Source organism: Arabidopsis lyrata (assembly GCF_000004255.2).
Source record: "Arabidopsis lyrata subsp. lyrata unplaced genomic scaffold ARALYscaffold_5, whole genome shotgun sequence".
Lineage (NCBI taxonomy): Eukaryota > Viridiplantae > Streptophyta > Magnoliopsida > Brassicales > Brassicaceae > Arabidopsis > Arabidopsis lyrata.
In genome coordinates, this window is record NW_003302551.1 from 3867120 (window position 1) to 3890817 (window position 23698).

Consider the following 23698-nt stretch of genomic DNA (forward strand, 5'->3'; position numbering starts at 1 on the left):
TTGTTTCTGTTCTCTTTTTGATCCCTCACGATTTCATCCCTCTCCTCCTATTTGAGTGTCGTTCCATATTTTTTTTGTTTTTCTTCCTTTTGATTGCTGTGAGATCGAAGTCCACGGAATTGGGCATGGATCAGGTGATTCTCGTGTGTGGAAAATGGATCTTTGAGAAAACGAAGTGGCTTTTTGTCGTTGATAATAGTAAAGGTTATCGCGTACTCGAAGTTAATAGTCAAACCAGTTATGATGATTTCATTCCAATGGTGTATGAGGACTACGGCTTGGATAACAGCGTAGTCAAAGTTCTTTTGAATTACAAGATCTCAAATTCAAAGAAATTACCAGCAGATACACCACCCGTAATTATTGGTAACAATAGACAATTTCAGTCTTTTTTGGGCCAAACGAAGAATGCTACTGTTCAACTTTGTGTTGAAGTGAAAGAGAAAGAACCTGTTGAATCAAAAGAGGAAGGCATAGGTGGTTTTGGTAACTGCAATTTACCGAATACACAGCCACGTAATGTATACGGTATGGTAGAGGAAAATATTCATGTACCAAATACACACGTGGAAGAAGAACAAGTGACTAATGCAGCTGAAGATGGTGACGATGACGAAAGTAGATTTGATTACTGTGATGATTCCGACGGCACCGACTCTGATGATGAGGACTTTAGCCTCTATGGGATTCCACCAGAAGAAGAAGAAAAACCTAAATTACCAATCAAGAAGAGGAGTTTAGGTATATATATAGAAGAAGAAAAGGAAGAAGCTACTTATGCTACGCTAGAAGTGTCCTCATTGGAATTGGCAGTTGGTCAATGTTTTGAAACAAAAGAAGACTTGGAGACACGTTTGAAGATGGGTTACCGTTTTACAGAAATTTGACTTTGATGTTGCTAAATCGACTTTAACAATATTAATTGTCAAGTGATGGGTTAAAGGGTGTCAGTGGAGGGTGCGAGCAACACCAGTTGACTAGTATCCAAAGTTTCAAGTAAGAGTGCTTGTTTTGGAACATACTTGTTCTATTACAGATCGCTCATCACGTTCCCGACAAGCTACTCACGATATACTAGGATTACTATACAAAGATTACGTAGGTGGGATTGGACTTAAGGTTCTGCCAATGCACGTTGCTGAAGTTTTAATAAACGATGGCTAATCAAGGTACGATTACCAATACATTGATCAGGTTTTTTGGACCAGTTACACGTCATTGTTTCCTTTAAATAACTATTTAAATTACATTTGGTTAGATGGATTACTGGAAGGCTTATCGGACATTAAGATCTGCTCGAGAATTGGTTAGGAGTAGTTCAGAAAGTGGATACGAGCAGCTCCCGGTATACTTGTACATGCTAAGGAGGGAAAATCCAGGAACCTTCACGCGACTTGAAGTTGATGAAACTCACAAATTTGAGTATTTGTTTCTTGCGTTTGGTGCAAGTATTTTAGGATTTCCTTTCACAATAACCTACACAAAAAGTCTGCGACAGCATATATAAAAGTCTGCTACCACCTATATAAAAATCTGCAACAATTTACGTAAAAGTCTACGACAACCTATATAAAAGTCTGCTACTACCTGTATAAAAGTCTGAGAAAAGTAATATAAAAGTCTGAGACAACCTATATAAAAGTCTGACATAAGTAACAAAGAAAAGTCTGACACAACCAACATAAAAAATGTCATGGAGCTGAAACAACCAACATAACCAAAGCTTCCAAAAAAGCAAAAGTCTGAAACAACAGACATAACCTAAATAAAAAAGTCTGAGAAAATAGAAACAAAGCTACTAGGAATCATCGAGCTGAGGTATAGGGAAGTACGTGCGACGAACATCAGAGCTAAGTGTTCCGGCATACTCTCCTAATTCGTCAAACATCTCCGCAGCAAGTTTAGTCCGGAGGGACTGCATGTTCTTGTCACACAAGCCATCGAATGACTTCCCAAGCGCCAAACATTCGATGTACTTTATTGAGTAGATAGCACAATCGTCTGCATCGTCATTCTTGGGGACGTCTTCAATTCTCTTATCTCCCAACCTTGCGTAGCTCTTCTTACGCAAGTGTACATGAACAAATGCAGTCAACATTGCTGGGATCATCCTCTTTAAGAACATGCATTGCTCGACCAGTTGTGGATTAGTAGTCGAGGTCGGAATGCTGTCATAAATGTTGATCTGAAGTTTCGGCAAGTCAATATCCAAGGCCACCCAGTGATTATCATTGACGAAGAGATACGCATAGAGGTGATCCACATCAACGAACCACTTCTTGTTTGTATTATCGTCACCATAAGCTGTACCGTTCACGTGTTGCTCATAATAGCTCTGCCATGTGAAGTTCCTATAGTTCAGTTCAAACTGTGGATAATCTTTCAACAACTTCGAGATCAAATCTTGATCCAAGAAAGCGATGCGTTGATTAGGGTATTTTGAAGGATCACGCAAGAACCTTCTGCGGAACAAAGACAATGCTGCTCCTTGTTAGATACTTCTGCTCTTTCATCATCACTAGCCTTTGACTCCTTCATTCTCTTTTCCTTAGGAATGATACTACTCTCTCCATCCTCATTTCTAGAAACCTTACGTTTCTTCCTTTGCTTTCTAACATGTTTCCACGCATCATTTTGTAAACGATTGTGGATGATGTCTTTCAGCAAGTTGTCAAGCAGCCCATCTTGATTGTCAGCCGCGTCACTCCATTCAGGATACATGTTTTCCTCAGTGACTGGCATCATATGCCTCACACGCACCTGCACATAACATTTAAATAATCAAAATGCAAAACAGTTTCAGATTTTAATAAAATCAAGTCTCAGTCTTTATTGAAAAACATAATCAAGTTAACTAGTTATACTAGAGAAAAAAACTGAAGCCAAATAAGTAAATAAAACATTAGAGAGAAAAGCTGCAGCATGTTAAAATACCTGTCCATGGGCAGTCTTCTCATTGGCAATAAAGTCTTTAAACTTGATACGTTTGCGAGAAGATCTCCAATCAAGTAATGGAGTACATGTCGTTGTTTCCCTTTTAAATCAATATCCTGCTGCCAATCCAGGCACACTCTCGTAAATCCATATCGACAAGGCATGGACGCATCCATGAATCACATAAGTATATTGCTTTAAATCAACAATCTTCACTTACTTAAGTAGGGACTGAAATACCACTCAACCCCAAGGATATTTCTCAAAAGCAACTGGATCAAGAACTCTTTTAACACTTGACAACGGGATTCTAGAACCGTGATGAATCCCATGAACTCCAACAGATAACAAGCATAAACCTACCAACCATCATCCTCTTCTCTTTACTCCATGCCTTGCTAATATCCATTACCTTCTCCAACTCAGTAAACATAGGACCATCGGACGTTCCAACACCCATTTCATTCCAGAACTCATGGCAAGCAGCTTCACATGTGTCTGACTCGTCAATAACATCACAATTGAGCCCCGTTACGTCCGCAAAGTCATAAAGAGAAAATCCGATTGGCCTTTGATCAATCAAACACCAAATCTCGTGATCGTTTTCGACTCGCAGCTGATTTGAGAGGAAGTAATGAACGGTTTGGGCAGCCCATGTGTATTCAGCATCAGCCAATTTTATAAACACTCCAAGTGTTGATTTCATCAAATCATCCCACACATCTGGACCTAATCCTTCTCTGATCTTCCCAATTTGAGAAAAATAGCAGTTGTGGTTCATGATTCTATTTTGCAAAGGTGATTTTCCTTCTTCAGACAGTCGAGGAGGGTACTTGAGAATTTGACTAGAAGACACCATTCCTAATCACATAAACGGAAAAAAAAAAACCATGATTTTTAAAGCTTTTACTTAAAAATCTGTCACTTAAGAATCTGTCACTTAAAGATCTGTCACTTATAAATCTGTCACTGAAAAATCTGTCACAAAATTTCAAAAAGTCTGTCACTGAAAAATCTGTCACAAAATTCCTAAAAGTCTGTCACTTAAGAAATGCAGACATTCAATAAATCTGCGATAACAACAGGCAAAAGCAAAAACCAAAAACAAAAAACAGAGGCGGGAAGAAAAGTTTGTAAAATTTTTGAATCCGCAAAATAGAGGATAAATAGCAATTTGCATCAAACCAAAACGTGAAAAATCTGTGAGAACTTCAACGAAATCTGTGCTCATATAAATCGAAAATGTGGAAACAAATTTTACAAAAACAATTCAACAATTCCGACGAAATTAGGTGAAACCGGAAGAACAATGTAGCTACTGAGATGATGGTGCTCGATCTGCAAAAAAAAATTGAAAGCAAAATTGAAAGCAACATTGACAGTTTTTGATTAGCAAAATTCGATTTCACAAACTCATTCTAAGTTTTACAAAAACAGTGTCTTGTACTCTGGAAAGGGATGCTTTAATTTATAACTAATGTGATGAAATTGCCCTAATTCCTTGTTCAATAACGAATTAACAATCACCGGAACGAATTGAGGCTAAAGATCTGCAAAAAAAAAAAAAAACAAAGCCGATTTAAGAAACACGAATACAAGACAAGAGAAGAACACGGTTTTCAAAATCTTCAATCGGTATCAAAATCTTTCAATCGGATTTTAAGAAACACGAGTACAAGAGAAGAGAAGAACACGGTTTAAGAGTTTACGTACCTAGAACGAAGTCGATTGCCAAACCAAACCAACGACAAACCGACACAGATCTGAATTGCCGGTCACTCAAACGACAGAATCAATGACAGCCGGAGACTCGACGTCGAGGACAGATTTTGACATGCATCTGGATAGAAGATTTCGACGGAGAGAGACAGAAGAGAGACGACGGCGACTGTGAGAGAAAATTAGGGTTTTTGTTTTTAGTGAATCGTCGGAGACGATGGAGTAAATGTCAAAATGTCTTTCTTTATTTGATTATTTGTTTTATTTTGGGTTCTGGTTTTAATTAATTAAAGAATGGCATGTTTGTGATTTCTATTACCCAATAAGATTAGACTTTGTACCAAAAATATGGGTTAGTTTAGTAAACAAAATCAACCGTGTGTCATTTAAGTTATCTTAGTTAAGATTAGAGTCATTGTAGGCAAATTTCATAAAATAAAATCTAAGAGCATGTGCAATGCAAATCTCTTACCATAGTCTCTCAACTATAAAAATAACAATAAAATAAAAAATAATAATATTTAATTATATGAGTCTCTAAAAAAAGTGGAGAGAGGTTCTCAAAGTCTCTCCTATGAGAGACTCTCTCCACTTTTTTTAGAGACTCACATAGTTAAATAATATTATTTCTTATTTTATTATTACTTTTATATATTAGAGACTTTGTTGAGAGACTTGCATTGCACATGCTCTTAGATGAGTTTCAAACTTGAACATCAATAGCCAAGTATTAATTAGCTTTGATCTTAACCAAAGCTTTATAACAAGAACACAATGACACTTTGTCTAGCAATTAAAATTGCCTATTTTGGGTTTTTCGTTTTTTTTTTATAAATAGACAAAAGTGGAAGCAAAGCGGAGCCGTAGCTCCTACAACTACAAGCAAGGAAAATGAATGGAAGAGATGGCTCCTAAACCAGGAGAACCGATTCTCCTCTTGTTTCTAAATGAAGCAAATAACATAATTTTTTTTTTTACATCACAAATAACATAACTAAAATAAAGAGAAAGAAAACATAAATCATTTATTTCTAAGTGATGTTCTCCGTACTAGTATTATTGATGGTTTTACTACTCCATCAATTGAATTTGATGTCCAATTGTCCAAGGAGGACATCTCAACTTAATCTTGGAGTCCTTACTTTTGTCGTAGTACCCCGAGATTGTGAAACAATAATAAGAACAAAAGAACCCTTTTTTCTCACCTTTTTCACTAGAGCTCCACTTTATTACCCTAAGAATGAAGGGACCTGGGCAACGACAGAGGCAATTGTGGCAAAGTGGCCGTGAAGAGCTATTGTTAGAGAGCAAAGTGGCCGTATAATAGCCCATACTTTTTCCGTCTTTGGCGTATCTGATATCCCCAACTACACAAAAGATATGTAAAGTGACCCCGCAATCTTTACAAGTGTAGAACCAAGTCTTTGGATTTGTTTCTCTTTCGCAAATATCACACCAATATTTGCCGCTTGCCTTTCCATCACCATAACATAGAGTGAGTGGATGATCATCGTACCTGGGAAGCGTTACCGTTAATGGTAGAGTGGCACAACGGAAATCCAAAAAGTAATCGCATTTCATACAACCTATGACAACGTCTGTCTCATCCATGTCGCAGCCCGGGCAAGTCTTCACGTCACCGAATCGTTGTTTGAGGTAGAGTAAATGATGATCATGACTTCCATGGATGAAAGGCACAGTAATCGAACTGCAAAGTACGTCCAAGTGTTTTCTTAAATATGTAGAGTAGCTAAATCCTCGGTAAAAAACTTGATGACAAGCTTCGCAAACATCTGAGAGGGGGTAACTTCGGAGACAAAGAGTGAGAGGTTGTGGGCTCAGAAAATGTCGTTTCTTCTTACGTAGATTAGCACACGTTTCATGGAGAATGAAACTGCAATCTGATTCTGAACACTTGTAGAATGTGCAAGAACCGATGGGACAAACACATCCTCCACACAAGCTACTTTCTTCACCACCTTTACCGAGGCTCATGAGGTTATGTTGATGAGCGAAATGAGTGATTGTGTTGTCATCATTCCTCTTGAATGGTTCGATATATTCAACTTTTTCAGGTACTCCATCAAGCTCTTTCCCATCCCATACGTCTCTCCTTGTGGCACATAGTGAATGAATAGCATAACAAGGACAAATGGAACAGATATAAGCCCCATATGACCAATCAATCTCTTCCCAACAAACTCCACATCTCCATTCTCCAGGACCAAGAGAATACTTGAAGGAAACACGGTGGTCATGGTGATTAACATGAATGACACGTGGTAAACGAGCACACTTTTGATGGAAGATCATGAAATCACATTGAACACAGATGTAAGGAGAACGATCTCCTTTCGTCCCACAAGCATCACAAACGAAGGAGATCAACTTTGGCATGAGTGTGAGTGTATGCTTATGGACCTTCATATTTGAAAGAGCAACTGGTGGAGGGCCTTCAATCGCACAATCCAGATCCAAGTTGAACTTACAGATATCACAATGATATAGTAAGTTCCCAGTAGTGTCTCCACATATATGACAACTTCGGTCCGTGTAATCTGGAGCTCCACTGGCGATAAGCTTAAGAGGGTGTCTGACATGAGAAGGGTGAGTAATCTCTGGTGATTCAAATACGGAGACACATCCCTCATGAATCACCAACCTGCAACGAGGACAGCAATATCCATGTTTGCTAGTGCCATGACAAAAGTCACAGGACATAAGAGAAGCTTTAAAATCAACCATGAGTAGGGGATGGTCATGCCACTCCATATTCAGATCGGATCGAGAACACAGGGAATCAATTATGCAATCAATATCCAAATTGAGTTTACAATCAGAGCAATGATAGAGAAGGCGCTTCGTGTTTTTACCGCATAGATGGCATTTCGGGTCTGTGTTATCAGGAGCTCCGGTTGTGAGAAACTCAAGACAATGTCCATCATGAGAAGGGTGGTCGATTCTCGCTTGTATCTTGAATACGAATACACATTTCTTGTGTACCGTAAACTTGCATTCACCACATGAGTAGCCACCACCGTACGATCGATTGCAAGCATCGCATTCAAAACCTTCGTTAACGTCGGATACACGATGCTCGTGTCCTTCTAGCACATAAGTCATGGCTGTTGCGGTTAGCAGAGATGGAGAGAATGCAAGTTATTGTTTGGGGTAATAGCACTTTTGGTTTCGTGTAATAATGAATCAATATAGTTGTTCTTCTACATACTCTTAATTATATCAATGCTACTTGCTATATTATCAAATACATTGATATTGACGTTGATAATAATCTATATATAGTAATACAAATAGTTAGTCTTTGTTTAATTTAAACTATATCGATTGTCCCGCTAAGTTTTTGTATGACATCTTATCTGTGCTCTTCTTACTCTCTCGCAATCAAGTTTTCTTTCCTTTTTAATTAAATAACAGAAAATGTTGCCCTCAAGATAAAAGAAGATTTTATATCATTGTAAATTTGTAATAATTAATGACGACGTAAAATTCATGACAGCTAACATTGAGCCGACGATGATGCCTTCGACATTAATCAAAAAATAATTCAAGTGGCTTTTGTTTAGTCCTCTCTCGTTTCTTATCATAATATTTAAACTATTACCTAAATATATATATAAGATGACAACACTTTAGAGTTTAGAGATAAATTAAGAAAATGATAATAATACGGTATAAATATATTTATACAATTTTTTTTAATTGTCATGGGATATATAAATAACTTTGTTTGTAGCACATTAAATTTTACGTAAACATTTAATTTTGTAAATAAATTTAAAATCTATGATTCTAAATTTTGTGTTTAATTTAGTTACAGCGTCATGTTATAGTTATTACTTTTTTTTTCTTTTTTTTTTTATCACGTTATAGTTATTACTATTCATTAAGTTTTTAACTGTTTATAAAATAGGTGGACGAAACATAGAGTTTATAAAAAGTATATTGATGAAGGTTTGTTATCGATTAAAAATGAGATGCGATATGATAGTTAAAATTTTGCATATTTGCTCTTCTAACACTAAACATGTAAGGTTTCTTCTTTTTTAAATAAATAATAGAAAATAACTATCCTGAAAAAAAAAAAAAAAAAAAAAAAATTGATTCCCATAGCTGTATCAAGTTCAGATCATTGAAGGAAGAAAGTCAAAAGTCATGACAGCTAACATGGAGCCTACGATGATACATTGGAGATTAGTCATTAAAATAAGGGCAATAATAATAGAGTAATTACACTACATATCCTAAGACTGAGAAGTATTTAAGTCAAATGAGAAGTGGCAAACCTATAAATAAATGATCAACTGAAAACAGATAAAAAGACTAAAATACCCCTAAAATCAAACACTTCATTTTTTCTTCCTTCCTTCTTTGTTTCTCTTTACTTTTATTATTTATTTTTTTCTTTTTCTTTTTTCTTTACTTTATGATAACCCCAAACAAATGATTCTTCTTAATTGTGAAACTGATTGCATCTAAAATTATGATATTTTGAATTCATTAAACTCGTCGCATTTTTCTGATTAAAATAAACTCAATAAATCTTTAAAAAATTTCGATATAGAGACGTCGTATGTTTGGATGTCGTTCGTTATTATTGAGCTTCTGTTAGATATGATTTGAGACACCGTCAACCGACGACGCTAAGAACAAATAACGTTTTTCACTACAGCTACTGGGATTATTGTGGGTTATGCTTATTTCTTGATGACTTCAAGAGACCCAACATATCAAGATTTCATGAAAAGGTTGTTTCTTTCTAGGCAGAGGAAGTTGCTTAAGAGTCATAAGTTTGATGTTGAGAGGTTTAAGGAACTTGAGAATAAGTAGAAGATAATGTCTTGAATCGTGTTGGTGTTGATCTTGAGTTGGAGGATTATTTGCAGAGTCGTCATAGAGATTGATTGGTTTTTTATGATCCAACATCAGTTTCTGGTTTTTCTAACCATTCTCTTTTTTATTATATATCATGATATATAATGATATATCGGGAAATACACATGTATCTTATTCCAGGGGTAAATTTGTCCGATTTTTTCAAAACCAAAGATTTCTCTCTCTTCTTTTGCAAAGAATAAAAGTTGTGTATGTACAAGCTAATTATTTCTCAAATAATTAGCATACAGCTAATTGACTCATAATAATACCACGCTATTTGTATAGTTTTCTCTTGTTTTTTAATGGCAAATATCAATTAAGTCTGTATGCATGCTTTTTTATTAATTAAGTGAGCAAGAGAGAGAATAATGTTTTTACCATTTTACCCTTTTTCTAAACACTTGATTATTTGTCTTTCTTCCAAATCCTCCTCTTTCCAAATCATCTTCTTTCTTCATCGTCACTTCCATTTTTTTCAAACAGATTTTATATCCAATTCTCCATCTATACTAGTATAATCGCAGCATTTTTTGTGACGGGCAATTATCACCAAACGATTCATAAAAATAGAGAGAACTTACATGAGTTTGGATGGATTAAACTTTTAATTTGAAGAATTTTGGGATGAAAATTATAGTTTTGTAATTTAAAGTGAAGATGGAGAGGACGAAGATAAAGGAAATAAAAAGGAAATTTGCAGGTGAACATGGGTTGGAGTTGCAGGTGACAATGAAAGAAGAAGAAAATTTGGAAGAATGACGACAGAGGAGGATACCCGAGAAGAATGAAATTTTATTGTTTTTTACGTCCACGATAACACATAAGTTAACCGTGATAAACAAGTTATCACGATAAATAAATATGTTAATGCATAAGTTAATGATGGTAATGCATAAGTTAACGGTAATAAATAAATTGTTGAAATAAATAAACATGTCAATATATAAGTTAGTTGATATCAATCAGATAATAAATAATTTAACATGATAAATATAAATTTATCATATAACTTGAAAAGTTATCGCGATACAATCTGATTTATATTGCTAATCAAATAAATAATCAGCAAAATCATTATCTTTTTATTTTATCTCGTGATGAATAGTGTTTTTGATGTTGGCCGAACAGTGTTTTAGTTTTTATTTATCGTGATACAATTTGATTTACATTGTTAATCAAATAGATAACTACAAAAATCATTGTTTCCTTATTGATTCTGATGATAGATAGTGTTTCCGATAACAAATGAACAATGTTATTTTTATTGTTAACACTAAATTATTTATCTTGTTATTATTTTTGTTAGCATTTAATTCTAACAAAGGGTATTTTTGGTATTAATTGAGTCAGAGGAAAGAGAACTAATAAAAAAATAAGTATGGATAGATTTTTAATTTTGCAATCCTCCATGCATATCAATTAATATAGCCTTTTTTAATCATAATATTTTGAAATGACTATTTACTTAAGTGATATGACAAAAAAAAAAATTAAAACAAATGTACTCAATGATTCACTCTAGCTTTTTTTTCTCTTTTTTTTTGGTGTTAAGTTTGGAATGTGTGCTCGAGCTCGTAGACACAAGCACTGACCCATGATGCTTAAATGCTTGCTCCCCACGAGCCACTAGCAACAAGCACAAGCACAGGATTCTCTATAACTATGTGAAACGAGAAATATATATATAATAGCAATCTAATAAATATCATTTGCACATCTGAAAGGTTACGTCTTTTTATCGCAACCTTTCGTTTAAATCGGTTATTTTTTTACGGTTATTTTGGTTGCGTCTTTTTATCGCAATTTTCGTTTTAATCGGTTATTTTTTTTACGGTTATGTCTTTTCCAATAAATACCATTTGCACATCTGAACGGTTGCGTCTTTTTATTGCAACCTTTCGTTTAAATATTTTTGGTTGTTTTTCTTACAGTTATTTTTGTACGGTCATGTTGTTTGATTGAATTTCTTTTTACGTAAACCAATAAACTACATAAATGGTTTTATTTCATAGTTTACATATGGATATATTTAGTAGTATAACCTCCTTAATATATTTTGTAGTATAACCTCCTTAATTATATCATTCATTTAACATTTACGTGATATCATGGGAAAACAATAATATAGAAGTTTAAATAATTTGGACATACGTGAGTGAAATGAGCCCCACACATTAAAGCTGTAACGGACACGTTCGTCTATGGACTTATCGAATAATTGTAAAATCGCGCCTTTTCAATGTTGGAAATAAGACTTAGAAACCAGAATTGAGGAAGAACGAAAGTTGCAGAGCCGTAGAGAATCTACTGCACTTGAGCAAAAAACCGCCTAATCCCGGGTGCAAGATAGCCAAGACGGCTCACTCTAGGGTTCACTCTGCTCTCAATTGAATTGTGCACTTAACTCAAAAGAGATGAACTTCTCAAACCCAGAAATTGAAATAAAAAGGAAGAAGAAGAAGATGGAAGAAGAGAGTGAGTTTTTCATCATCTGATCAAAGACCAAAGTCCTTCTTATATAGGCACAAATCTCAACTATTCACGAGAGATTTCAGCCCCCAAATCTTACTCTCATAATGCCACTTCTTCCTCAACGTTGCAAAGTCGGTGAGAAAAAGTTGCAGTCACGATTTTGACTTTTTCCTTTTTGTGAAGAAAGAGATTTTATCAAAGCTTAATTATCACAAAACCAACGTGGATTATAGAGTCCATTTCGAAAACATAAGGCCCAAAACAATTTGAAGAAACATACCCAACATTCAACTCTATATATTGTCTTTCTTTTCGAAATTCTAATTTTTTGTCTTCCTATAACGATTATTTGTTTTACGATGAATTCAAAACAAATGGAATCAAATTCTTTACTGTCTAAATTATTTCTAAACATACACTTTTTTAATATTGAAGAAAAACTTCTAATTCTTCATTTAACCAAAGATTTTTGGAATGATCTTGAAAATGGAAAAGTTTTAATCAATTTTAAATATAAAAATTTAGTGAAGATGCCAACAATTTTTTTCTCAGAATTGGAGAGATTATACAGTGAATTTTTTTATTTAACAATTATATATGGTAACAATGGTGCTTTCTACCTTAAGACAATATATATGGGTTGTATACAACAAAATATTGATGCTGCGTTAACATTATTACAAAGTCCAAATATGAGAAGACATCCTCGAGCAATATGGCTATCTACTATATTTTTCATATGTGTTGGTCGCTTTAAATGTGGAAAACGACAAATGAACCGTTTCAAATGGTATAATAATCCAGAAAAAATCTCCGTTATTAGGAAAAAAAACAATGATTCTAGTTCATCACATGAATATTAAAGGAAGAAATTTTTTTACTCAATTAATTCATCAATATAAATATAAATTTATGAGATCTTGTAAATGTTTATTTGTTTGTTCTAGATGTAATTTACGTCATCAAATTTTATATTTTCTTGAATCTATATAATAAAATCAATATTAGTTTTAAATTTTATAGTTAACAAAAAATTACATTAATTCTCTAGCTAAATTTGTAGTCATCCAAGGGTGTGTACAAATATTTACTTTTGTGTTTCTATTACTATCCCTGTTCTAAAAATCGGCCGCCAAGGCGCTGATCGGGTGGGAACCGCCGGGATTTTGTCCAAATCGGCAAAAAAAATCGGTGATCCGATTTTTGTCCGCCTAGACGGCGCCTAGCCCAATTTGTTTTTCTTTTGGATCTAAAATTAAAAACGTCCCACTTATGTTTATAATTTATATAAAAATCATAAGTTTGACCTTAAATTCTTGTTTTCATTTGTTTAATGCAATTTTAAAAACAAGATTATATAAATTTCTTATTTATAATGGATTAATATGTTTTTAAAATATTAAATAGCCTTAAAACTAGTCTCCGATTAATCCCCGTTTAATCTCCGATTTTCTTGCTTGGCGCTAGGCCCACCCTCATCACTTGACTAGCGCCTAGCGATTTTTTAAACATGGCTTTATATGTATGTGTATTTTTCCACCGAATAATAAATTCCATGAATAAAAATAAATTAAATATATCGTTCAAACTTCCATTTTATTATTAAAGATACATATTATAATACAAATATATCCCAATATCGTTTCAAATCATGTGTATTTATGATGTTTGTTTATTCATGCAAACGTATACTATAAGATTTATAACTAAAGGTCTAACATAAAAATTATATAAATAATAGCAATTTCAATAAATGCCTTTTGCACATCTGAACGGTTGCGTCTTTTTATCGCAACATTCCGTTTAAATATTAGCGGTTATTTTTTCGTTTGTGTTTTTTATCGCAACTATTTGTTAAAACATTGACGGTTATTTTTTTGTTGACGATTATTTTTCGTTGTGTCTTTTTATCGTAACTTTTCGATAAAATATCGGCGGTTACATTTTCGTTTGTGTCTTTTTATCGCAATTTTCCCTTAAAATATTGACGGTTATTTTTTCTCGCTTGGTTCTTTTTATCGCAACTTTCCGTTATAATATTGACATTTATTTTTTCTCGGTTGCATCTTTTTATCGCAACTCTTCTTTAAAATATTTAAGGTTATTTTTCTTGGTTGTGTCTTTTTATCGCAACTCTTCATTGAAATATTGACGATTACTTTTATCGTTGACGGATATTTTTTCGGTTGTGTCTCTTTATCGTAACTTTCCGTTAAAATATTGATGATTACTTTTTTCGTTTGTATCTTTTTATCGCAACTTTCCGTGAAAATATCAACGGTTATTTTTTCTCGCTTAAGTCTTTTTATTGTAACTTTCCGTTAAAATATTGACGGTTATTTTTTCTCAGTTGTGTCTTTTTATTGCAACTTTTCGTTAAAATACTGACGGTTACTTTTTTTGTTCACGGTTATTTTTTCGATTGTGTCTTTTTATCGCGATTTTTCGCTAAAAAATTGACGGTTACTTTTTTCGTTTTTGTCTTTTTATCGCAGTTCTTCGTCAATATATTTACGGTTATCTTTTTCGTTGACGGTTATTTTTTTGGTTGTGTCTTTTTATCGTAATTTTCCGTTAAAATGTTGACGATTACTATTTTCGTTTGAGTTTTTTTACCGCAACTTTTCGTTAAAATATTGACGGTTATTTTTTCTCGGTTGTGTCTTTTTTTCACAACTCTTCGTTAAAATATTGACGGTTACTTTTTTGTTGACAGTTATTTTTTCGGTTGTGTCTTTTTATCGCAACTTTTCGTTAAAATATTGATGGTTATTTTTTTTGTTTGGGTCTTTTTATCACAACTTTCTGTTAAAATATTGACGGTTATTTTTTCTAACTTGTGTCTTTTTATCGCACTTTTTGTTAAAATATTGACGGTTATTTTTTGGGACAGTTCTATTTGTTCAATTATAGTCATATTTTTTCACTTTACGTTTGTGTCTTTATAGTTGTATCTATTTATTTCGATACGTCTCTTCACTATATTTCATTGCATTTTTTCGTCACAACTTTTTGTATGAATAGTTGTCTATTTAAATGTTTCTTTATTTTGAACTCTATATATTTATCTTTCTTCGTAAGTAGTTCCCAAATTTTTGTTCTTTAACATAGATTATTTATTTATTTCATGATGAATCTAAAAATAATTAATAATCTGTAAAATGGCTCCAAATTCTTTATTCTCTAAACTATTTCTACATATACATCATTTTAATATTAAAGAAATTCTTCTCATTCTTGATCTAACTAAAATTTTTTTAAATGATTATAAAAATGGAGAAGTTTTAATCAACTTTACATATAAAATTCTAATTAATGAAGATACCAACAATATTTTTCTTAGAATTAGACGGATTATATAGTGAATTTTTTTTATTTAGTTATTTTATATGGTAACAGTAATGTTTTCAATCTTAAATCAATATATATGGGTTGTATACAAGGAAATATTGATGTTGCGTTAACACTATTTCAAAGTTCTCATGTGACGCTTGTGATTGGGCGTTTTAAATGTGGTCAGCTTCAAATGAACATTTTCAAATGGTATAGTAATCCAGAAATCATCTACATTATTAGAAAAACAACAATGATTCTAATTCGTCACATCAATATTCAAGAAAGAAGTTTTTTTACTCAGTTAATTTATCAGTATAAATATAAATTTATGAGATCTTGTAAATATTTTTTTTTTCTTATAGATGTAATTTACGTCATCAAATTTTATATTTTCTCGAACATATATAATAGAATAAATATTAATTTTATATTTAAAGAACAGTGGACAAACAAAAAACACTAATTTTCGGGCGAAGTTCTTAGTCACCCACAAGTCATTCTGAGTACCGACTCCATCCGAATGTTTGGGTTTTGACCCGCTAGAAGTTCTCATATCTATATTATAACTCTTCATTATGTATTTTGTCACCTATAAATAATTTTACATTCATAAAAAATATTTCAAAAGTGTTTTTAATCATAATTCTTCTTTTTTACATTTTTATTCATAAATATTTTTAACATCTTTCGAAAATATTTACGATATAACTTTAAAACATAGTTAATTTTATGTAATAATTCATATATTTGAATATATTATCATAATAATTTAATACATAAACACAATCAAATATATTTGTTGAAAATGAGTTTCCCCGCGATATCGCGGGGGTTCATAACCTAATTAAAGATAAAAAAAATGATGAAAATTCTTCCTTGTCGCTCTGGAATTCCTCCAAGTACGCTGAAAACGCCGACCATTCGATTGGAGAAGACATCATCTTCACAAGATCAGAACAGTCTGTAAGAAACGGTACCTCTTGATTATTTGCACTGATCATACACTTCATCGCCCAGACACAATATTTTACCCTTTATAAAAGATTTTCCGGAGTAGTACTTAAAAATAAATAAAAAGAGAAAAAATCATTAAACAAAAATATTTTATGAATAGTTATAACATTTAATTATCTACAGTCACGTTTCTCGGTGTAACTTTTCATAAATTATTAATTTTAATATTTAGTTACTAATATGTTTAAATAAAATTGTAACCATTTAATTTAACCATTGCACTATTTGGTTTAATTAATGAAACATTAAAACTTTTGGTTTTATTTTATGAACCCTTGTAATTTTTAGTTTATTTGACTAATCATTTCAATTTTTGTTATATTTATATATACGACCGCATCTCGCTCTCGGTATAAAGTTTCATAAAAAGAATTTTTAATTACTAATATATATATATATATATATATATTTATGTAAATGGTTGCAATCGTTTCACTTAACCATTGCAACATTTAGTTTGCTAGATTATGTATCCGCGCGTTGCGCGGGATTCTAGTTTAGTTTTTTTCATCAATGCGAATCTTTGAATTATTTGAATTTTAAAACATTTTACTTTACTTATTTTTAATATCTTTCCATAGTAATAAATATTTTTCACACTTTTTACTATAATTTTTCATGTTATATTCTATGATTCACTCGTCCTTTAAATTTTTCTTATGATTTTTCAGTAAAAACCTTTAAATTTAGTATATTTTTTAAGTCTTATTTTTATTTATTCTACTAAATAATTGTAACTCTTAAAAATGACTGTTTTATCATTAAAATATATGATAGTTTTTTTTCATATCTCTAATCATTTAGGAATATTTACTCATTATATGTTAAGATACAATTATCTAATTTTAGATTTATCCATTCTCAATTCAAAAATTTCGTATTTTGTGTTATAAATTTATTTTTTCATTTTTAAAATATTTAATTTATTCTTTTGTAAATTATTGATTTTGTTTAATGAAATATATTAATATAAATTACAAAATGTGTGAATTAATTATAGTTTTATTTTTTTTTGTTTTAGTAAATAAAATATGTGGAACCCAGATAAAATTAAAATATGATGATTTGGATGATGCTATGGACATCCTAGATGGAGAGACAACTCTTCCATTATATATATAGATTACGCACCTGAACAATGACGTTTTCGGTCTGAAATTTTCAACATATCCATTCGAAAAAATTGCAACAAAAAAAAATCAATTTCAACCTTAAAAATTAATATAATTTATCCTAGGTGAGAGAAAGATGCAGGAGAGACTGGACAATGTTCCAAGACAGATTGGATGATCATGCAGAAAAAGCTTATTTTGAAGCATCTGCTCACAACAATGTTTCTTCATCCGTAAATTCGTTCTTCGCTATCTCACTCTAACTTCTACTCTTTGTTTTCCCCTGTTTCTTTTGTTTTCAGAGCTGTGCTTCGATTTGATGTTTATAGAATAGAATAGCCTGGTGGAGAGAAGAAAATTCTAAGCACATTCATTAACATCTTATTAGTCATCTTTGAACTCATGTTAAATCAATTTTTTTTTTATCAAGTTAAATCATATTATTGATGTGAATTCCCGGGGGATAAAAGCGGTAAACATTTTTGGCTTTTCACTTTTATCAGGTTTTACTGTTGAGCTATAGTAAAAATCTGTCGATTCATATTCTCAAGCTTCACATTTGCTAAAAGTTTCAGCGTTTTAGACTAAATAATAACAAAAGTTACAATGAGCTTTAGAAAAGTTAGCTTAATTCGTCGTATGGACCTTGACTTATGTTAATGTATGATGCGAAGTAAATGTTGTTTTCAGAAAGTGTTTCTGCTGGTTTAATTCCTTCTTATATTGTTGATACCACGAATACGATTTTCCATTGTATGATATAAAATTTGACATTAACACAAAAAAAAAAAAAAAAAAGAAAGAAGAAGAAGGAAGGTATAGACTACAATCAGCAGAAACATTATTTGAAAAGATGAAACTTTGTCATAAGTTGCATAAAACATGTGTCCAGTATCATGCCATTATCGAAGCTGCAAGAGGCACCACAAGATACATTTACGGTCTTATGATCATGTTGTGTAAACTGTAGATAAGTAGATATATATATTAGAAAACCAAGTATCAATCGAATCATTATTTGGTGAAGAGTGATCATACCATCACCAACAATCAATACAATTGTTTATTGAAAAAGAAACAATCAACAGAAGCTCGTAAACAGTATAAAAATAAACTTGAACATCAACTACCAAACATTGGATTTTGATGCCCACGGAGGACATCTGAACTTAAATATGGAGTCGATCTTAGACTCTGCCGGTGTGAAACAATAATAAGAACAAAACAAACCATTGTTTCTTCCCTTAAGAATGAAGGGACCTGGGCAACGACACTGACAGTTGTGGCAAAGTGGCCGTGAAGAGCTATTGTTAGACAGCAGTTCTGTATAGTAGTCGATCTTTTCTCCTGGTTTGGCGAACTTGATATCCCCAACTACACAAAAAACATGTAAAGTGACCCCACAATCTTTACAAGTGTAGAACCAAGTCTTTGGATTTGTTTCTCTTTCGCAAATATCACACCAATATTTTCCGCTTGCCTTTTCATCACCATAACATAGAACGAGTGGATGATCATCGTACCTAGAAAGCGTTACCGTTAATGGTAGAGTGGCACAACGGAAATCCAGAAAGTAATCACATTTCATACAACCTATGACGGCGTCTTTCTCTTCGAGGCCACAACATTGGCAAGTTTTCATGTAAATGTATCCTAGTTTGAGGTAGAGTAAAGGATGAGGGTGACTTCCATGGATAAAAGGCACAGTAATCGAACTGCATAGTAAGTCAAAGTCTTGACTCCGAAATGTAGAGTAGATGAATCCTTCACAAAATGGTTGACGACAAGCTTTGCATCTTCCGGTGAAGCCCCTGTTGTAGAGGCTAAGAGCGAGAGGTTTCGGGCTCAGAAAATGACGTTTCTTCTTAGGAAGATTAGCACATGTTTCATGGAGAATGAAACTGCAATCTAATTCTGAACAGTTGTAGAATGTGTTAGAACCGATGGGATATACACATGCTACACACAAGATGCTCTTCTTCAAAGCAATACCGTCTTTGTTTAGGTTATGTTCATGAGCAAAATGAGTGATTGTTTGGTCTTCATTCATCTTAAATGGCTTGACATCTTCAACTTCTTCAGGTACTCCGTCAAGCTCCTCTCCATCCCACACATCACCCCTTGTTGCACATAGTGAATGAAGAGCATAACGAGGACAAAGGGAACAAGAATAACCCCCATATGACCAATCAATCTCTTCCCAACAAACTCCACATTTCACTTCTCGAAGACCAAGAGGATACTTGAACGAAACACGGTGGTCATGGTGATTGACGTTAATAACACGTGGTAAATGAGAACAAATTTCGTGAATCATGAAATCGCATTGAAGACACACATAAGGGGAACGGTCGCCTTTCGTCCCACAAGCATCACAAACGAAGGAGATCAATCTTGGCATGATTGTGAGGGTATGCTCATGGACCTTGAGATTTGAAAGAGAAACTAGTGAGGGATATTTAATCGCACAATCCAAATCCAAATTGAACTTACAAATATCACAATGATAAAGTAAGCTCCCGGTAGAGCATCCACATATACGACATTTCCGGTCTGTGTAATCTGGAGGTCCGTTGGTGAGAAGCTTAAGAGGATGCTTGACATGACAAGGATGAGTAATCTCTGGTAAGTCAAATACAGAGACACACCTCTCATGAACCACCAACCTGCAACGAGGGCACAAATAGCCATGTTTGCCTGAATCCCCACAAAAGTTGCACGTCATATTAGAAGTAAAATCAACCATGAGTAGAGGATGGTTGTGCCACGGCATAGTCACATGGGCTCGGGCACACATGTAATCAATTATGCAATCGATATCCAAATTGAGTTTACAATCAGAGCAATGATAAAGAAGTCGCTTGGTGTTTTTACCGCAGAGATGGCATTTAGGTTCGGTGTCATCAGGAGCTCCCGTTGTGAGAAGCTTAAGACAATGCCCATCATGAGAAGGATGGTCGAGTATCTCTTGTATCTTGAACAGAAATACACATTGAAAGTGAATAGCAAACTTGCATTCACCGCATGAGTAGGCAGCACCATAAGATCGATCGCAAGCATTGCATTCGAAACTATCAGGAGAATTCACCAAGGATACACGATGCTCATGTCCTTCTAACTTCGAACTCATGGTGGAGGTGGAGAGAATGCAAATTAATGTTTAGATCGGTAATATTACTTTGGTTTAATGTAATGATTGATCAATGTAGTTGTTTCTCTATTTACACTAATTAATTACATCAATATCGGTAGTTGTTAGTTGTTACACAATTATTATATTCAATAATATTGCTGTTGACAAAACTATAGTAATACAACTAGTGGGCACAATTTAAACACTAATTAGTATCGATTGTCCCGCTTAGTTTTTGTCTCCCATGTTAATTTGTTTACTTAGACTTTTTTGTTAGGGAAAATGGTATTTTCATACCCGTACAATTTGTAAAGTATATTTTTATACTTGAACAAATTTGTAGGATTAATTTCAACTCACACCGAAAAAATTTCGAATTTAATACCCAAACTTTAGATTTAGTGTTTTTTTCGATGTCGTAATTAACCCATGTTAGTTAATCGTCATGGTTGCTGAGTCAACTTACACGTGTTTGATGGTAATAATTAATGACGACGTAAAATTCATGACAGCTAACATTGAGCCGACGATGATTCCTTCGAGATTAGTCATTAAAATATTTTGGTATTTTTATCATAATATTTTGAAATAACTATTTTTTTTTTTGATAAAAGGTTTGCAATTTTTATAAATAAGTGTCTAATGGGCTATTTATACTAGTATTTTTGCAACACTTTGTTGACGGGTGGGTAAAAATGCTTCTGGGTTAATCGGATATCCGACCATTTTTTAAATTCCTTCACAAAAAATACTTGGATCGGGTTAAATAAAACCCAACTCATACACCGGATATTCAATATTTAATAATTTAGATATTTAGAAAATTTGATTAAGATTTAGAATTATGATTCTCCTATCATCTTTGTTTGATTTGTTTTTAACTGTTTTGAATCATCATATAATACATAAGTAAAAAAAAAATCAATTCTTTTTTCTGCATATACTGTGATTCAAAATTTTAAAAACGGACATATATTATCCAATTGACGAAAATGTGTGTTCAACGTTCTACATCGATTAAAATATTTAGACAATGATTCAGAATCATATCATAAATAAGATCAACACTAATAAAATAAATGAGTTTTTTGGCGGGACGGGTTTGGCGGGACGGGTTTGGCGCAACGGATTTTTGAATCAACAATAATAAAAAGATTAAAATATCATTAATCCGCCGCTTCAATACGGATTAAATCCTTAATTTTTTTTAATACCACCAATATTAGACATATTAAATCAGTCTCATTTAGAAAAGATTGTATAAAACCAAAAATTGTTCTGTGGTATAATGTTATTTAATAACAATTGTAAACTATAAAATATAAATATCTTAAAAAATTATAAAATTTGCAAACTTTTATATATAATAAATAATCGTTAAATTTTAAAAATTACTACTTTTAGAAAACAAATCACGGGACGAGTTAAGAAGTTACAGGACGGGTTATATTTCGGAACTAAGTTATATGGTGGACGAGTTTGAATCAATATTTATAAAATTTTAAAATATCATTAACATGCCGCTTTAATACAGATTAAATCTTGAGAAATTGTTAAAAATGCCCCTTTTCAAAAATGTCCCATTTGAGAGTCCATTTTTAAGTTTGCCCTCTTTTAATTTTTAATGACTATTTTACCCTTATTTGAAACAAAATTAGGTCCACAAAATACAAAATATTTTTTGGCAGGAAAAGTGATCCCGCAATTTTCTCGCCAAAACACTTGTAAAAACCTTTAAAAAACCTTGTAAAATTTTCCCGTAAAAATTTTTTCCGCCAAAAAATTTTCCCGCCAAAAAAATTTTTTTGCGGGAAAAGTGATTCCGCAATTTTTTTTGCGAAATTTTTTTGGCGGGAAAATTTTTGGCGGAAAAAATTTACAAGGTATTTTAAAGGTTTTTTACAAGGTATTTACAAGTGTTTTGTAAGGTTTTACAATGTATTTTAAAAGGTTTTACAAGGTACTTTTAAGGTTTTATAAGGTATTTATAACTTGTAAAACCTTATAAAAAACTTGTAAAACCTTATAACTTGTAAAAACCTTATAAAATAGCTTGTAAAATCTTATAATATCTTATAAATACCTTGTAAATACGTTGTAAAACCTTTTAAATTACATTGTAAAACCTTATAAATACCTTGTAAAAAACCTTTAAAATACCTTGTAAATTTTTGGCGGGAAAAATTTTACCGCCAAAAATTTAACGCCAAAAAAATTGCGGAATCACTTTTCCCACAAAAAAAAATTTTTGGCGGGAAAATTTTTTGGCGGGAAAAAATTTTACGGGAAAATTTTACAAGGTATTTTAAAGGTTTTATAAATTTTTACAAGTGTTTTGGCGGGAAAAATTGGGGAATCACTTTTCCCGCCAAAAAATATTTTGTATTTTGTGGACCTAATTTTGTTATATTTCCTTATATATTTATGATATCTTTTATTAAAAGAAGGGTAATTTAGTCATTTTGTACATAAAAGGGGTATTTTTAAAAATAGACATCCATAGGGGGCATTTTTGAAAAGAGGTATTGAAAAAGGGGCATTTTTGTGAGTCTCCCTTAAATCTTCAGTTTATTAAAATATAAATGTCTTAAAGAATGATATGATTTGTAAGCTTTTATATATAATAAATAATCATTAAATTTTAAAATAAAAATAAATCACAGGACGGGTTAAGAAATTACGGAACGAGTTATATTTTAGAACGGGTTTATATGGCGGACAAATTCAAATCAATATTTATAAATATCATTAACATGCCGCTTTAATACGGATTAAATCCTCAATTTATTAACAATTATCTCGTGGACTCGTGGTATACCATTACTTAATAACAATTGTAAACTATAATATAAATAAATATTTTATAAGAAGATACAATTTACAAAATATTCTTATACCAACTTTAAAAATAAATCATCCCACAGTGTACCGCGGGTTAAAATCTAGTTTCCGGATATAAGCCCATTCAAAATCCCTAAAGCCCAACCCACAAACAACAATCCATTAACAAAACAACCAAAAAACCGAAAACCGGCTCGGGTTTACAAACCGAACTAAACCGGTCATGAGAAGAAACCCTAAT

At 32.5% G+C, this 23698-nt stretch overlaps 2 protein-coding genes and 1 pseudogene across 3 annotated transcripts; all 3 read right to left on the reverse strand.

Annotated features, from left to right (window-relative positions):
* Positions 1-1606: 1606 nt before the first annotated feature.
* LOC110228575 lies at positions 1607-4936 on the reverse strand (annotated as a pseudogene).
* A 1084-nt stretch (positions 4937-6020) lies between these two features.
* On the reverse strand, positions 6021-8093 carry LOC110228725. Its single transcript, XM_021026845.1, has 2 exons — positions 6240-8093; positions 6021-6169 (listed from the first exon to the last, which is right to left on the reverse strand). Exons 1-2 carry the CDS (start codon positions 7774-7776, stop codon positions 6021-6023), a joined length of 1686 nt encoding a protein of 561 aa, XP_020882504.1. The 5' UTR covers positions 7777-8093.
* A 10438-nt stretch (positions 8094-18531) lies between these two features.
* On the reverse strand, positions 18532-20714 carry LOC110228726. 2 transcript variants are annotated; one of them, XM_021026846.1, is made up of 2 exons: positions 18947-20714; positions 18532-18843 (listed from the first exon to the last, which is right to left on the reverse strand). In XM_021026846.1, the coding sequence occupies exons 1-2, from the start codon at positions 20611-20613 to the stop codon at positions 18606-18608; spliced, it is 1905 nt and encodes a 634-aa protein (XP_020882505.1). In that variant the 5' UTR covers positions 20614-20714; the 3' UTR covers positions 18532-18605. The 2 variants fall into 2 exon arrangements, with proteins under 2 accessions (XP_020882505.1, XP_020882506.1); XM_021026847.1 differs by lacking the exon at positions 18532-18843 and having other exon boundaries at positions 18858-19006; positions 19077-20714.
* Positions 20715-23698: the final 2984 nt, after the last annotated feature.

Excerpts from the sequence above, each read along its gene's own strand:
- LOC110228726 (XM_021026846.1), bottom strand. The coding sequence starts at position 20,613 with ATGAGTTCGAAGTTAGAAGGACATGAGCATCGTGTATCCTTGGTGAAT. Across the intron at positions 18,844-18,946 it reads AAGGCAAGCGGAAAATATTG|TTCGCCAAACCAGGAGAAAA; the intron begins GTGTGATATTTG and ends GGGGATATCAAG.
- LOC110228725 (XM_021026845.1), bottom strand. The coding sequence starts at position 7,776 with ATGACTTATGTGCTAGAAGGACACGAGCATCGTGTATCCGACGTTAAC. Across the intron at positions 6,170-6,239 it reads TGAGACAGACGTTGTCATAG|GTACGATGATCATCCACTCA; the intron begins GTTGTATGAAAT and ends AACGCTTCCCAG.